General features: G+C 58.1%; 1 protein-coding gene across 2 annotated transcripts in view; it reads right to left on the bottom strand.

Moving 5' to 3' along the window:
• The window catches only part of MCF2L (MCF.2 cell line derived transforming sequence like), an 87,258-nt gene that overhangs the window by 19,036 nt on the left and 53,072 nt on the right, over positions 1–15,150 (bottom strand). For both annotated transcript variants that reach the window (XM_060079620.1, XM_060079621.1), the window contains exons 4-10: positions 14,161–14,251; positions 5,089–5,208; positions 3,076–3,192; positions 2,509–2,658; positions 1,700–1,824; positions 1,245–1,359; positions 72–191 (exon numbers count right to left, since the gene is read on the bottom strand). In XM_060079620.1, the coding sequence (XP_059935603.1) occupies positions 72–191; positions 1,245–1,359; positions 1,700–1,824; positions 2,509–2,658; positions 3,076–3,192; positions 5,089–5,208; positions 14,161–14,251 (838 nt within the window). The remainder of the gene's footprint in view (positions 1–71; positions 192–1,244; positions 1,360–1,699; positions 1,825–2,508; positions 2,659–3,075; positions 3,193–5,088; positions 5,209–14,160; positions 14,252–15,150) is intronic.

Below are 15,150 nucleotides of genomic sequence, written 5' to 3'. Positions count from 1 at the left end.
CTGCGGGGACGGTGACGCTGAGCACAGTGTCCCCAGGCCTCCCTGCCCCTGCTGCCTGCGTCCCTTCTTACACTGGACTTCTCCTCAAAACTGGCCAGGTCCTTCAGGAGGTGCTCCACGTGCGCCAGGCTGTTCCCCACGTCGGTGAAGGTCGTGATCTTCTGGGCCAACACGTCCAAGGCGGCTTTGACCTGCGATGGAATGGGGGTGAGAGACCAGGCGGGGAGAGCCGTGAGAAGAGCCACAGCTGAGAAGAAGGAGGCGGGGGGTGCCGCAGAAACGGGGCGCGCAGGGAGGGGAGGGGGGCCCGGACCCCCTCTCAGAAGCAGGGCTAGAGGGAAACTTCCTCGATTTGAGAAAGAGCATCTACAGCGATCCTACTGCCGACGTTACAGGTGTAACGCTGGAGAAAAACACCTTCCCCGGGAGACGGGGAGCAAGGCAGGGATGCCCACTCTCACCACCGTTACCCGAGCAGTGGAGGCTCTCTTTGGGGCAACAGGGCAAACAATTTAAAAATGTAAACACATAAAGACATACAGATCGAAAAGGAAGAAATCAAGCTATTTCTGTTTGCACATGACCTGATCGTCTATGTGGAGAAACCCCGAAACTCTACCAAACGACTCCCAGATTGAGCTTAGCAAGGTTTCAGGAGACAAGATGAATCCACAAAACCCCAGCTGTACTTCTATAGATAGCAATGAGCACGTGGACACCGAGATTAAAAATACACCACCATCTACAGCTGCTTAAGAAACGGAGTATGTACACTTAAACAAGACACGTACTGAACTCGTGCAAACCACACAGCACTGGTGAAAGAAATCTAAGAAAATCTACATAAGTGGACCGACGTACGTGTTCTCTGAGGGGAGGACGTGGCACAGTAAAGGTGCGGATTCTCCCCAAATTGAGGCACAGGCTCAACACGATGCCTGACGAAGCACCAGCAGGACTTGCTCGTAGGCACAGACAAGATCATTTTAAATTTACACGGAAAGGCCAAGGAACCAGATGGGCTAAAACGACGGGGGTGGAGAAGGGTGAAGGGGGCGGGACAGAGCTTCCACGACCTCCGTCTGCGACGGTTCACTCATTGCTCACGTAGTCCAAGCCAATCCCGCGGCTCCGCGTGGCTCCGCGTGGCTGACGAGCCGGTTCTCCCCGAGCACTGTCAGCGGCCTCCTGCAGCCGCAGTGCCGGGCGCCCACCTGCAGGCTCCCCGAGCCCCGGCCTCTCACCTCTCGGAAGTCCTGCTCGAAATGCCGGAGCTGCAGGCACTGCTCCAGTTTTTGCTGATGTTTTGCCCAAAACTCATCAAAGGCGGCCTCGGTTTCATTCAGCTGGGCCAGGAGCCTGCGAGAGGGGACGGCAGCCGTGCGGGGCCCTTGCAGCGCCAAGCAGGCGGGGCGCTTGGTCTGCCCTCCACACGGGAGGGGGCGTGTTGGAGGGCTCAGGCGGCCACCGGTCTGTTTCCCCCCGGGGCCCTGCCCTTGCCCTCGACGCCCTGGGGCACCCTGGGTCTCTCGGAGACTGGGGCGGGTGGTTGTGCTGAGTGTGTTGTTGTAAAAGGTGGAGACGTGGCCGTTTGGGTCTATCATTTACAACCTCAGCTCAGGGGACGAGGAAGCGGTGAGCTGCCTCTGTGCCTGCAGGTCACGCGCGGCTGCCCTGACCCCGCCGGTCCCGGCCTCACCTCTGCACGGTGCTCTGACTGTCCAGCTGGTCCTGGTTCGGGTTCTGCTCCGGGCCCTGGGCCAGCGGCTCCCGGATGCTCTCCAGGACGTTCCGCCCCTCGTCCAGCGCCAGCCTCATGTCCTCCTGTGGGACGAGCACGCCGCCCATCACCCCAGGCCGCCAGGCCCTGGACTTGGCCCCCAGTGGTGGGCTCCGTGGCGCCCGGCCCCACAGGGGAGTGTGAAGGTGACGACAATAAGGTGGGCACACGGTGGCCCTCTGCTGACCGCTCAGCAGCGCCGGGGAGGTGCTCCCACCGTGACTGGGGCAGGGCTAGGGTTACGGGTCTCCCAGGCAGTGGGACAGGACAGGGTAACAGGAAACCAGACCCCCGCGTGTCTGCTCCCGCGGCCCGCCGCCGGGGGCTAAATGGGGCGAGGGCTCTCTTGGTGGGGTAGTGGGGCAGCCCCCGAGCAGCCGCAGCGGGTCACGGCCTCCACTAACTCAAAGCCCTAATCGCGTGGCTGCCTTGCGGGCACAGCCCCGATCGCGTTTACCAGGAAGCCAGTTGTGTGCCGTGACCCCTTGGTTGGGCTCAGCCGTCCGAGTCCGCCCCCCTCTCCCGGGGGCACCGGGGATGCTGCCTTGTTGCCCTGATCAGCAGGGCCCGGCAGCAGGACGGCAGGGCCCAACCAGAGACGCTGCTCGGAAGGGAGGTTCAGCTTCCCTGCAGGGCACCCAGCTCGGGAGCCCAGAACGTACCTCGGGAGCCTCCTAGGCTCCACTTCCCTGACGCCCCTCCCCGCACCATCCCGCCCGCGCACGCACCTTGACCCTGTCCTTCTTCTCCGTGTGGGCACGGAGCACGGAGCTCGTGGACTGTACGTCGTTGGGCAGCTCCGTCTCGGCAAGCTCGGTCCCGAAGGCCTGCAGCATCTGAGCTGTCTGCTTAACCAGGAGGGCGAAGCTCTCTATCGCCTGGTGAGGAGGAAAACACCATCACAAAGCCGCTCCCGCACTGCGCCCTCCTGCGCCTGGAAGCTTGGCCGCAGCCCAGCCCGTCTCAGAGGAGGACGGGCCGGGCGCCTCGTCCTCCCCCTGCGTCTCAGCCTCGGCTCCTTCACAGACACGGGCGCTGCACCCTTTTCAGAGGGTGAGTGCCGAGAACCCAGCTCGTGCTTTTCCTTCTCTCTTGTCTGTCCTCAGCCCAAGAAAGCCACTCCCGACTCATGACTCACATTACTCCTTCGGATGACTGAGGTCCACTGAGACCACCTGCTCATCCTTGGGGAGAAAACCCGGGTAAACGGGAAGAGGTCTTGGGAACAGGCAGCACCTTAAGGCAACAGCAGCTCTGCCGGATTGACTATGGTTACGGAGATGCAGGGGACTCACTGTGCGGTGGCAGAGCCACCTGGAGTGGCAGTAATCCAGTGTCCCGCCCAGGTCCTCGGTCAGCTGGGACTTGTCAATGTAACTGTGTAATTCTGGGACGGAGCTCAGCATTATGACCTGGGGAGGATGAGAGCCGCCCGTAAGCAGACCGCCCGCAGACGCAGACGGAGGGGCCGAGGCTGGCATGAACAGAAGGCGTCTCCCGGCTCCTCCATGGAGGGCAGGACGCGACGCCCCCCGGGCCTCGGCTCTCCCATCCGTGAAACGAGCGTACGACGACCGGTCTCACCAGACAACCGCCGCTGGGGTCGAGCAAAGCCCTGGATGGAGCCGGGCACGCTGCCGACACCGGGCATCTGATGGGTGAGGGGGCCCTTGTGCTAACGGAGCCGCACGGACCCCAAAGCCGCGGGCCTGTCCGCATTCTTGCTGAGACCCGGAAGGCTGCGCGGGGGTGGGGGTAGGTGCCCAACACGGCACAGCTGCCTTTGGGGAGAACAGGTGGCCCCGGAGGCTCTTCCACACGGATGAGTTTTACTTCCTATCTTGCTCTTGTCCTTTTGAGGTCATTCCATCCATGAGCTTGGATAAAAATACAGCCTTTGCAAGCTGTCAGTTGCTGCTGTGAGGTCCTGGGAGGTTCAGCCCACGCGCCACTCGACACCACCTCGTGTTTTATTAAACTCTGGGCTCGCTGGGGGGCGAAGGGACATCTGACACGTCCCGGGTCAACTCGATCCCGACGTGGGAGGTCGGGGTGCCACTGAGACCCGGAGGACCACCTGCCCCGCCATCGGGGGCCCACGTGAGGCCCCCCGACTGAGGCATAACCTTCACTTAAGAACAGGCTACGATGTCAGTTCTCAGCGGAGGTATCTGGTGTCTCTTTGCCGTCCGGCAAGGCCATTCCCCCAGATCAGCCTGATTCATGCCAACAGGACCAGGGACGGGTCGGTCCACTATCCAAGGACCTAACACTTTTCCTCTGTGATTTGCATCTGCTTTGTGTCTACTGAATCATGACAGAAAAGGCGAGAACACACCGCCCCTCTTAACGTTTTCTACTTAGCACCGAGGTCAGCACAGGCACCAGAACACTGACCCACATGGATACACTGTAGCAGCAGCCTTCCCGAGATGATGCTTCTCTAATTCTAAAGAATGATCCAAAAATGGGCCAGGGAACAGGAGATGCTGGTGATGAATTCTGTGAAACCGTGTTTTGAGAACTCACGGGCTCAGCCCCACGGGGCCATGTGCAGGGCAACCACCGCACTTAGGGTGGGACCCCAGCCTTGTTTCCTCTGACCCGAGGTCTCTTGTTAGCGAGGGTCACTCGCCAAATATGGGCAAATGTCACCGCCTCACAGGGTCCCTGAGACGTTGGTGCCCAGGAGATGGCCCTGCGAAGGGAGGGCCGGGCTGCGGCCCGGAGAGCACAGACCCCTGCCCCCAGCGTCAGAAACCAAGGCTTTTGATACTACAAAAACGGGTGCACCCCCTTCCTCTCAAACCCTGGAGCCTGAGGTCTAGGGCCGCTGAGTGTGGCCTGCACACCTGGCCCCGGCCGGCAAAGCACCCTCTGTCCTGAGCACGGAGAGCAGGGGACAACCTCGGGGACAGTGACCCACACCAGGATTCTCAGATTCCAGGAGAAACCTGGCTGGTCTTGTTGGAGGGTTATAAGGTGCTGGGGGTGGGCTCTGTCCTCTTGGTAACGGACGCGTTGCCGGGCAACCCCTTCCAACGTTGCTCTGGATACCTGGCTCAACGTGGGCCGGCCTCCCTGGGGGGACGCAGGCTTCCTGGGTGCACAGCTTCTAAGGGATCCCTGCAACCTTTGCCTTTAAAGGACAACTGGCAGATGCCAGGGGCTGCCCTGTGCCGGCCGGAGCGAGAAGGTGAGACAGGGGTCCCTCTGCGGCTAGGGGTCGCTCACACCCACTTCCCTGGCCCCCCCGCCCCCGTGCCCAGGTGGAGCCGGGCCGCTCCTCACAGGAGGTGGGCACTTACCGGTACCTTCATCTTAAAGTCATCTCTGTTGAACCTGAAGGCGAGGTCAGAGAGCGTCCTTTGGAAAAATCCCGTTGGGCGCAGAACGAGGACAAGCTGGAGGTTTGCCGGGAAGGACGCCTGCAGGGGACAGAAGGCTGCGGCTCTGTCTGTGGGCAGCTCGGCTGCAAGCCGGTCCCCACACCTGCAGTGGCCCTCGGTCCCGACGGGGAGGACCAGCCCTCCAGAGCGGGCGCTTCCAACACGCCAACGCCAAACTAAAGTGGAAATGGTTACAGACACTGCACTGTTAGAGCGTCACCACTTCTTACAGAACAGCAAAAAAGTCACACTGCTTGGTACAACTGTGTTATGCTGCTTATAAACTTCAAGGTCAAAAGCTCTGACCTTTTGGGGAGCTTGTAATAACCTGTAATGGAAGAGAATGTAAAAGAAGATATATATTTATGTATATGTATAATTGAATCACTTTGCCGTACATCTGAAACTAACATAACATTGTGAATCAACTATATTTCAATAAAAATTTAAAAAATAAACTGTAAAAAAAAAAGAGAGCTTTGACCTTTTGTTAAGGCTGAGTTGGTGCCCCCAGATTCTTATTTTGAAGTCCACGTCCCCAGTGGCTCAGAATGTCTTTAGGGTCTTCACAGAGGTGACCGAGTTAAGATGAGGTCATCAGGGCAGGCCCATGACCAGACATGACTGTGTCCTTATAAATACAAAGGGGACATTTGGGCATAGAGACCCACGGGGACGCCGTGTGAGGATGGATGTAGAGACAGGGGCTACCACGGCTGAGGGTGTCCAGAGGCCACCAGACGCTGGGGGAGCACGGAGAGACACCCCTCCACAGCCGCAGAGGGACCAGCCTGCCGACACTGTGTTCTCAGACTTCCACCTGCAGACCGGGGGGACAGGAGATTCCTGTCGTTTGAGCCCCTCTGTAGTCTATGGTATCTGTTATGACGGCCCCAGGAAACTAAGACACTTGTGCAATAAAGACAAAGCCACACACACACACACGCATCACCTAAAACAGAGCTAAAGATAAGCTTACACCCAGGCGCACACCCATAGATACAGTTATGTGAGCAGATTCGCACATTCACGTAAGCTCTGCGGAGGAGGTGCCTGACCTTGGACAAGTTAACCTCTGTGCCTCGGTCTCCCCATCTGCAAATGGGGATAACAAAGCGCCTTCCTCACTGCGCGGTCCTGGAGGCCGAGCTCTCTGCCGCCCGGGCAGCGTTCAGAGCCCTGCTCCTGACTGAAGCCGAGACAGTGGCATTGTCCGCCCAGGGCCCTGGTGCCGCATCCGGTGGCCTCGGTCTGAGAACCGGTCCCTCAAGTGAGAGAAAAAGGAGGAGAAAGAGAGGCCGCTGGACTGGGCGCTCAGGCTCAGGGCTCCCCGGCCAGGCGGGGCGGGCAGTGTCACTCCTGCCGGTGGCCCTGACCTGACGCTGCCCAGCTGTTCCCCACAGAAGTGCTGTGACCCTCTCGAGATGTCAGCGGACCACGACAGCCCCCACCCAGAATATCCAGAGAAGTCCCTGCCTTGCCGCGAACAAGCCCAGAGTCCTGACCACGGCCGGTGGCGCCCCCTCCCCGACCCCGCGGCCGCCCCACGTGGTTCGCACGCCCTCCCCAGCCTCCTCACCTGGACACCTGCCTGGCGCGTTGGTGGGTCAGGGAGGCCCCGGGAGCCTGGCCCCGCATCGGAGGATTCCACTATCCCGTCCCCGAACCGGACACAGCGAGGCCAGGGCCCCGTGGCCCCGGGGCCCGCCCTCCCACCGCGTCGGGGCGGCCACCCTGAATCCCAGCAGCGAGCGCTCAGCCTCCGTGTCTGCCCAGGGGCCCTGCCCCATCGTCCTCTGTCTCCAGACACGACTCCCGTCTTCGGGCTGGATCTCGCCTTCCCGTTCCTGTGGCCGACACACATCTGCTCCCTGTCTCCCTCCTGCCCTCCCGCCCAGGCCGCCACGTGCCTGATCTCCAGCCACTGTCACCAGGCCACGGTGGGGTCCTGACCCTTCACGGAACCCGACCTCAATCCCCTCTATTGATCTTTATCCCGCGAGTCAACCACAGGCCCCCAGACGTCTGCTCAGGTGTGCTGTGCCCCAGCGCGCGGCTGCCCGGAAGCTGAGCTTTCTTGCACCTCCACCCCACCTCCTCGGCCTCTCCTGCACTCCTCAGCCTCTCTGCACACCAGCACACAGCGCTGGTCACCACTGTGACGCCGCACCCTGTCTCCAGCCTGGCCGCGCCTGCCCTACACCTGCCGCCCCTCCCCCCTGCAGCCCCAGCACGCCTGCCCCACAGTCCCTAACGTGTCCAGGTGTAGCCGTCACAGCCCTGGAGGGCAGGACTGCGTGTGCAGGTGCCCGCTGAGTGTTGCCCACAGAGACGAGAAGGTGGGCAGCCCGACGGGGGAGGCTCTGGGTCCCCATCAGCAAGAGGGCCGTGTAGCCCCCACCACCAGGCGTGAGACCAGCCTCCACTACTTCAGGAAAACCGCCTTCAGCATCTCTTTCTGGAGGCGACACCGAGTCACACTTCTCTAGCCTTCAGCCCAGTTTTCTTTCTTTTTTTTTTTCCTGCGGTACGCGGGCCTCTCACTGCTGTGGCCTCTCCCATTGCGGAGCACAGGCTCCGGACGCGCAGGCCCAGCGGCCATGGCTCACGGGCCCAGCCGCTCCACGCAGCATGTGGGATCCTCCTGGACCAGGGCACGAACCCACGTCCCCTGCATTGGCAGGCGGACTCTCAACCACTGCGCCACCAGGGAAGCCCCAGCCCAGTTTTCTTGCCCTGATTCGCACCTCACAGCTGGTGTGGTCTGAGCTTACAAGGTAACACGAGCCCTTGCCCTTCACTGAGGTCCACTCAGGGTAGGTGGCCAGGAAACCCAGGGTGGGGGACTTGCCCACCCCATCCCGGGAGGAGGGGCACCAGCCGTGCTCACCGTCCCTGGGGGGGATGGTCAACGTGGAGAAGATTGTCCCCTCTTGTCCTCTGCTTCAGTCTTTCCGTCTCTAAATGATCGAGTCTTATATATTGAAGAGAGTAACTGTGAGACCCCAGCCCAGTGGGAACCCTTCAATGAGACACACACAACTATAACTTAAATCATAATTTATAGCTGCACATTAGTCTTCTCCCCCTTGGAGTCAAACATCTGTATGAAAAGCTCAGGGAAATTCCAAAACAAAAACTTTATTTTAAAAGTAGAGTAACTATGGGACTTCCCTGGTGGAGCAGTGGTTAAGAATCCGCCTGCCGATGCAGGGGACAGGTTTCGAGCCCTGGTCCGGGAAGATCCCACATGCCACGGAGCAACTAAGCCCATGCGTCACGACTACTGAGTCTGCGCTCTGGACCCCACGCACTGCAACTACTCAGCCCACGTGCTGCAAATACTGAAGCCCACGTGCCTAGACCCCGTGCTCTGCAACAAGAGAAGCCACCAGAATGAGAAGTCCACGCACCGCAATGAAGAGTAGCCCCCGCTTGCCGCAACTAGAGAAAGCCCGCGCGCAGCAACGAAGACCCAACGCGGCCATAAACAAACAAACAAACAAACAAACAAATAAATAAGAATAGAGTAACGATATGGAACATTTGGGATGAAGGCTATAAAATAACATCTTTTTGTAACTTACTCCGTAATCAAGTGATTATGATAGTTTCTATGTAACCTGAAAGTAATAGTGTTTCTTTTCTGAGGCTGACCTTCATTGGCTGAGGAACAGACAGATGGTGCGAGGACCATTAAAATGTAATCTGGAGACAGAAAAAGAGGCTGGTTTCTGAATTAATATTCTAAGAGCCTTATACAATGCAAAGACATCACCTACATTTACAAAACAGCTAAATGCAGTGGGACACAGTAGAAGCTCTGTGGAGCCCCGATGCCTCAGGGAACGGGGTTTGAAATCCCTCCCCAAGTGCATGCTACTTTCTTAAGTTTTGCTCGAAGTCACATTTACCCAGCCTGACTATACATTTGATTTCACACAGAGCAGCCGAAGCCTGACCAATATTTGTCTGATAGCAGTCAAAAATCACAAGTTTGTGTGATGAATATAAACTTGAAACTTGGTGTCTCAGTGCCAACAGATGAAAACCCTGGGGTCTGAATCAGAGAGGCTGACGTGAGAAGAGGCTCCCCTCACTCCCAGGGTGGCTCCCACGCAGGTTGGGTGTGAGCACTGAGGATGGGGCCGTCCGCCCCCACCGCCGGGTGGACAGTATGGAGACCGTCACAGACACCGTTACAGAAAAGACATTTAAGAACGTGGTAGGAAGGGTATCTCTGGTCGGAGGACGGTCATTAGCCCGAATACTCTCCACGTTAGGGGAGCTGTCCTCCCCCGGAACATGCTGTGTGGACCTGCACTGCCCACCGGCCTGGACTCGGAGCCCCAGCCATTGACCCCATCAGTAGGCGGCCTCGGCCCTTTGAAGCCCAGTCTCCACCTGCAGCACAGGTGAGTTGAAGGGAAGCTGCATGAAGGCCTCTCCATGCACAGCCCAGGGCTGGAGGTGCCCTGTCGCCTCCACAGAGCAGCTCTGCTGAGCTACTTACTTTAGAAGCCGCAGCTCTTGAAGAGTCAACGCTGGCCTCCCAAGGGGCCAGTCCGTGCGTTATCCTCAGCCAGAGCGGTGCTATGACCCGACCCCCTCGGTGACCTGTGTTCCACCCCCAGCACCCCAGGCCCCTCGGAAGGAGCCATGCCCTGGCCTCCCGCCTTCCCGTCTGTGTTCCGAGGGGCGGATCAGCACCCCTCTGCCCAGACAAGGCCTCCTTCCCCTCCCAGCTCTCGGCAGGGTCACCTCAGCCGGGAAGCCCTCCTGGAGCTTGCACTGCTCCTGCCTTCCCTCCGCCAGGCGCTCACCAAGCTGCGCTTAGACCTCTAGCAACTAGTGCACAGGAGGAATTCATCAGCGTTGTTTAGGACACTATTATTTTGCTACAGTTGGAATATTTACCGGATGACCTAAAAATCCTGGTGCTTCAGATACGTCATGTCGTACCTTTTCTGCACACAGAAAGCATAGGCTTTACAAGCAAAAACTGGAGTCTGCCCCCTGCAGACTAGAAACCGCTCTCCCCGTGATTTCCTTCAAGGTGTGCTCTAGGGTTCGGACTCAGCTGAGTCAGGCTGGCTCCAAACACAGATCATCACCCTCTGCTGCAAAGTCCCCAGCTGCCCCCTGACTCCTCCACTAAGTCCTGTAGCTTAGAAAAAGGGGGTTCAATTTTAAACGGAATCCCAGAAGAGCATACACGGTATCTTATGAAAGATACATCCATCTGAGGATGGTCCAAACCTTGATCCAACTGTTGGACAAAGAGCAATGTTCGAACTCTCAGCTTTGGGTCTCATCCGTGGGTTGTGACCGTGAACTGTGACAGGCAAACACCCACACTGAACTGACACCCGGTGAGCTGCCGCGGGCTCTGCCCTTGATGGGGACACAGCAAGTCTGATTTTAGCGACACTGGACGTTGGACCCTCCAATGTCTTATTTTTCTATTCCAAGCTGAGGTAGAGGCATCCAAAAAAAGGAAAAAGAACACCCCGAAGTACAGAAAACTCAGCTCACAAGACAGCACACATGGCGGCTTAAAATAGCCCCAAATTTCAGCGCATTATGTAAGCGCCCAGGCTCACTCGGGCGGCCAAACACGTTTGGATCAACAGCCTCTCTCTCTGTCTGTGGCCCGGGGCTGTGGTGGAATCGTTTAGGCTGGGCCTGTGCCGACAGATGTCCCCTCCTCAAGGGCTCTGGCCCAGCTGAAGCCAGGTGGTTTTCTCCCCCAGCTCCCCTGGATGAAAGCAAAGGCCAGTGAGGCTGGCGGTCCAGGTCCACAGCAGGGGATAGCGTCGTGGGCCAGCTCCGCCCCCCTCCACTCCCCTGCATGGGGACAAGGTGTCAGCTCTGTCCCCACCACAGAGCCAGGGTGCAGCGCGGACCCCGCACCTAGCTCAGAGGGGCGTGGACCATGAACAGCAAGGCCGGGCTCGCAGTGTCCCCACCCCCTGCGACCTCCCCGCCCGTCTCCGGTGCCCTGTGTGGGTGTCCGGCATCTGGTCACAATGTCAGCCACCTGCACTCCACTAGCCTACACATTTCTTGCTATGCTCCCCTGTCCCCAGCACTTCCTACCGTGCCAGGCACACATTAACGTCTCAATAAATGTATTGAATATATAAACAGAACTTTTGGCATTAATATGATCAGTGAATTCCTGTAACAAAAACCATTGGAGTTCAAAGAGAATTTTTGACAATTCTGCTGAAAAGTGCTAACTTCTGGGCAGTTCCAAGGCAGTATTGGGGAACCCTAAGGCTTACAGGAGAAAAATTTATATTTTTATTCTATAAGAATCAGTGCAAACATGAAAACTAACTTTTTTTTTTTTTTTTTTTTTTTTTGCGGTAGGCGGGCCTCTCCTGTTGCGGAGCACAGGCTCCGGACGCGCAGGCTCAGCGGCCATGGCTCACGGGCCCAGCCGCTCCGCGGCACGTGGGATCTTCCCGGACCGGGGCACGAACCCGTGTCCCCTGCATCGGCAGGCGGACTCTCAACCACTGCGCCACCAGGGAAGCCCCTAACTTTTCAGTTATGATTTTCACAAAGTTTTGAAGATGAGCCAGCTCTCTTCAGAAATTCATCTCATTATAAACTGGATGAAGGGACTTCCCTGGTGGTGCAGTGGTTAAGAATCCGCCTGCCAATTCAGGGGGCATGGGTTCGAACCCTGGTCTGGGAAGATCCCACATGCCACAGAGTAACTAAGTCCGTGCACCACAACTACTGAGCCCATGAGCCACAACTACTGAAGCCCGCGCGCCTAGAGCCCGTGCTCCGCAACAAGAGAATCCACCGCAATGAGAAGCCCGCGCACCGCAACGAAGAGTAGCCCCCGCTCGCCGCAACTAGAGAAAGCCCGCGCACAGCAACGAAGACCCAACACAGCCAAAAAAAAAAAAAAAAAAAAAAAAACTGGATGAAGAGTAAAACTATGTTTATACTTGGCCACGGGAGAGCCTGACCCTACAACAGGTCTACCTTGGGCCACTGGCAATCTCGATGATTACTCAGGTTTTAAAAATAATGTATCTGTTTCTTAGAAAACAATACCGCATTTGGAGAATCTCTTATTATCTGACCAGGAGTGGCTGATCAGCTCAAGAGATATTCACAGCGCTCCTGTCTCGCCCGGGTCCGGGCTGGGTGCCGGCCACACAACGGTGGATGGGGTTGGCTGTGGCCTCGAGGGACCACGGCGTGCAAACAGAGAATGAGGGTACCCTCCCAGGAAGGGAGGCCAGGCAGGGACTGAGTGCAGCCCTGCTCCAGGGTTGGGGGGTGCCGCTAGGGGCGGGTATGGAGGGATGAGTGGCAGCCACCCTGGCTCTGGGTGAGGGCCCCCCAGGGTGTGGCGTGTGGCAAGGCCTGGACCCACAGGGATGCCCGTGACCATCACGGCAAAGCGGCTGACTCAGACGCCCGTGCACACCACGACGTGCCCGAGCGGTGGTTCAAACCACTGATAGACAAACGCGAAAGAACTGGGCAGATTACTGGACTCGAAAATGTTATTATAACAGTGTTACCTTTTAAAACAGCAACACACTTGACTGGAAACTTCTTGGCCACCAGCTCAGGACTAATTTACTGAGTTATTGATTCAAGAAAAATGTGTTGTTAAGTCCTTTGTGCATCTGACCCCAGTGGCTTTTACAATTTAATCCTTAATTTGGGCTGTCAGGTGACACCATGCGCAAATTTATTTTAAAATTTAACATAATGAAATGGACATGCTGGCTGTGAACTGGTGATGGCACATCAAAGTCCTCTGTGAGCTTCTAAGGATTTAAAAACAAAGGAAAGCTGACAATGAAACATTTATATACTACGTGAATATGCTTCTTTTGAAATGTCCTGAAGTGTTTCGATTTGTTGCAGACAAACGGTGACGCAGAGAGTGTGTGCCTGGTGGGGGCGGGAAGCAAGGGCGGTGAGGGAGTCGCTTTGTCAGGAGGACGAAGCAGGGCCTGGGCAGCCCCGGGACGGGTTTGCACAGGACCCTGTCGGTCGTGAGCGTCGGGGCAGATACGGAGCCTGAAGCGCTGTCCAGAGGAAGTAATGAGGCAGCCGGGAGGAGGGACCAGTTCTCCCGCCCCATCCAGACCCCAGCCCAGCAAGAGCCCCACAGAGGCCAGAACAAGACCCAGAGCAAGAGCCTGGGGGACCGTCCCCCCACCGGGGGTCGGTCGGGGTCACTCTGCCTGCAGAGCAGCAAACTTCCCGGTCCTCTGGCTGTGGGGAGGCAAGGGTGGGTGAAACTCAGCCGGGGAGAAGCGCTCCGCACCCAGCTCAGGAGCAGGGCCAAGCCGCCGCCGAAAATAAGATTGGGGGCTTTCTGCTGACTTCAGCTTCCCTCTTCAGCTATTCCCGCGGCTAAAAACGGCACAGCAGCACCACAGACCAGCGGCTCTTCCGCCTGCAGTCCGCGGACCAGGAGGGTCTCCACGTGGCCACGAGGGCCACCAAGGACGGCTACTAGTCTGACTTAGTCGTAAGACTAAAGAAGAAACAGCCCGTTTAGAAGGAGAAAGTCACATAGGAAAAGCTGTTCAATATAATCCCCAAACTTGTCGCCTGAAGGTTTCTGTGACACTCTCATCACCCTCAAGAATGACTGCATGGTGTGTCCTGAGCATCTCACATACTCAACGTCAGAGACAAACAGGCTGGGGAGATTGTTTTCAAATTATAACACAGCCCCCGAGAGTTATAACCCACTTGAGAACACACAGGCATGCACACACGTGCACAGACATGCACACACATGCACACACACTTGTGCTAGCAACTTGAGGAAGCCAGGGAGGTGTGGGCTGGCCCTGCCCCAGGCCCCAGGCTGGTGCTCCGAGCGGGCGCCCCACCGAGCAGCACAGGCCAGAACCCAGAGTGCCAGCAGGCAGGAAAGGCCGCGTCACCCGCCCAGGAGGAGGGGGTGGGGGTCCCGGGCGCGGTACCGACACTTACCGCTATTCTCAGGATGGACGCCTTGACTGAGGTCCATTTGTCCTGCCTGCGGTCTATGACCAGGATGAACCCGATGCCAGCATCCTGCAGGCTGAGAGGAGGAGAGAGCTGCGCTCAGGGTGCCGCTGGAGGATGGGTCTTCCCTGCCATCCATCTCTGGGAAGAGCTCGGAGCAAACCGGCTCCTCCTGTGGCCCTCAGGCTGCTCCACACACTGCCAGGGGCGCCGCGTGCCAGGAAAGCATCGAGCCACCTGCGGGGCTTCCCTGAGCTCACGGGCACCTTCCAGGGCTCGCTCTGACCCGAGACGGACGGACAGACTCTGTGTTGTTCATTTCCCAGCCTGACACCAACCAGCTCACGGCACAGGGAGGTAGGCAGGGCCCATGCTTCCTGGAGCCCAGCTGTTCCAGTCAGAGCTGGTCATCTTCCCTTGCAAGTGGACCGGCCGGCCCAGCCCTTCACAGTGAGCCTATGACCCACACGTCACGTTAGTCCCAGCATCTGGGGTCCCCGAATTCATCCACGACACAAAATCGCTCTTGAAGGCACGGCCACAGCTCGGGGAGAAAAGCCCCGAGGCGCCCGGAGGTGCACGCGCGTCTGCCGGGGACGGGAGACAAGATGAGGCTTCTCGCAGCAGCAGCATGTGTGAGAACGACGCTGAGCACCCGGTGACGACAGCCCCGTCCCCACTGAGCCTGACGCGGCGTCTGAGTCACTGCAGAGACCAGGAGGCGTCTCCCCTCGGCCGAGCCCGCCACCGTGAGCCAGCTGCAGGGCGGCAGTGCCCACGCCGGCCGATCCGCGCGGAGCAATGAGAGGGCAGGCCGAGGCTCCGACTGGAACTGCTCATTTCCAAGCCTCCGAACATACCCTTAAACATACGGTTTAAATGAAAACCAGAAATACACGGGACACACAGAAATCAGGCGGCTGGTGGTGGTGCTCCACCTGCTGGGAACATCATGTAACCAAAGTCAGAGCAGAA

This window comes from Mesoplodon densirostris, chromosome 17 (assembly GCF_025265405.1).
Source record: "Mesoplodon densirostris isolate mMesDen1 chromosome 17, mMesDen1 primary haplotype, whole genome shotgun sequence".
NCBI classification, from domain to species: domain Eukaryota; kingdom Metazoa; phylum Chordata; class Mammalia; order Artiodactyla; family Ziphiidae; genus Mesoplodon; species Mesoplodon densirostris.
Note: the sequence above shows the minus strand (reverse complement) of the source record. Positions and strands in the feature narration are given on the sequence as shown.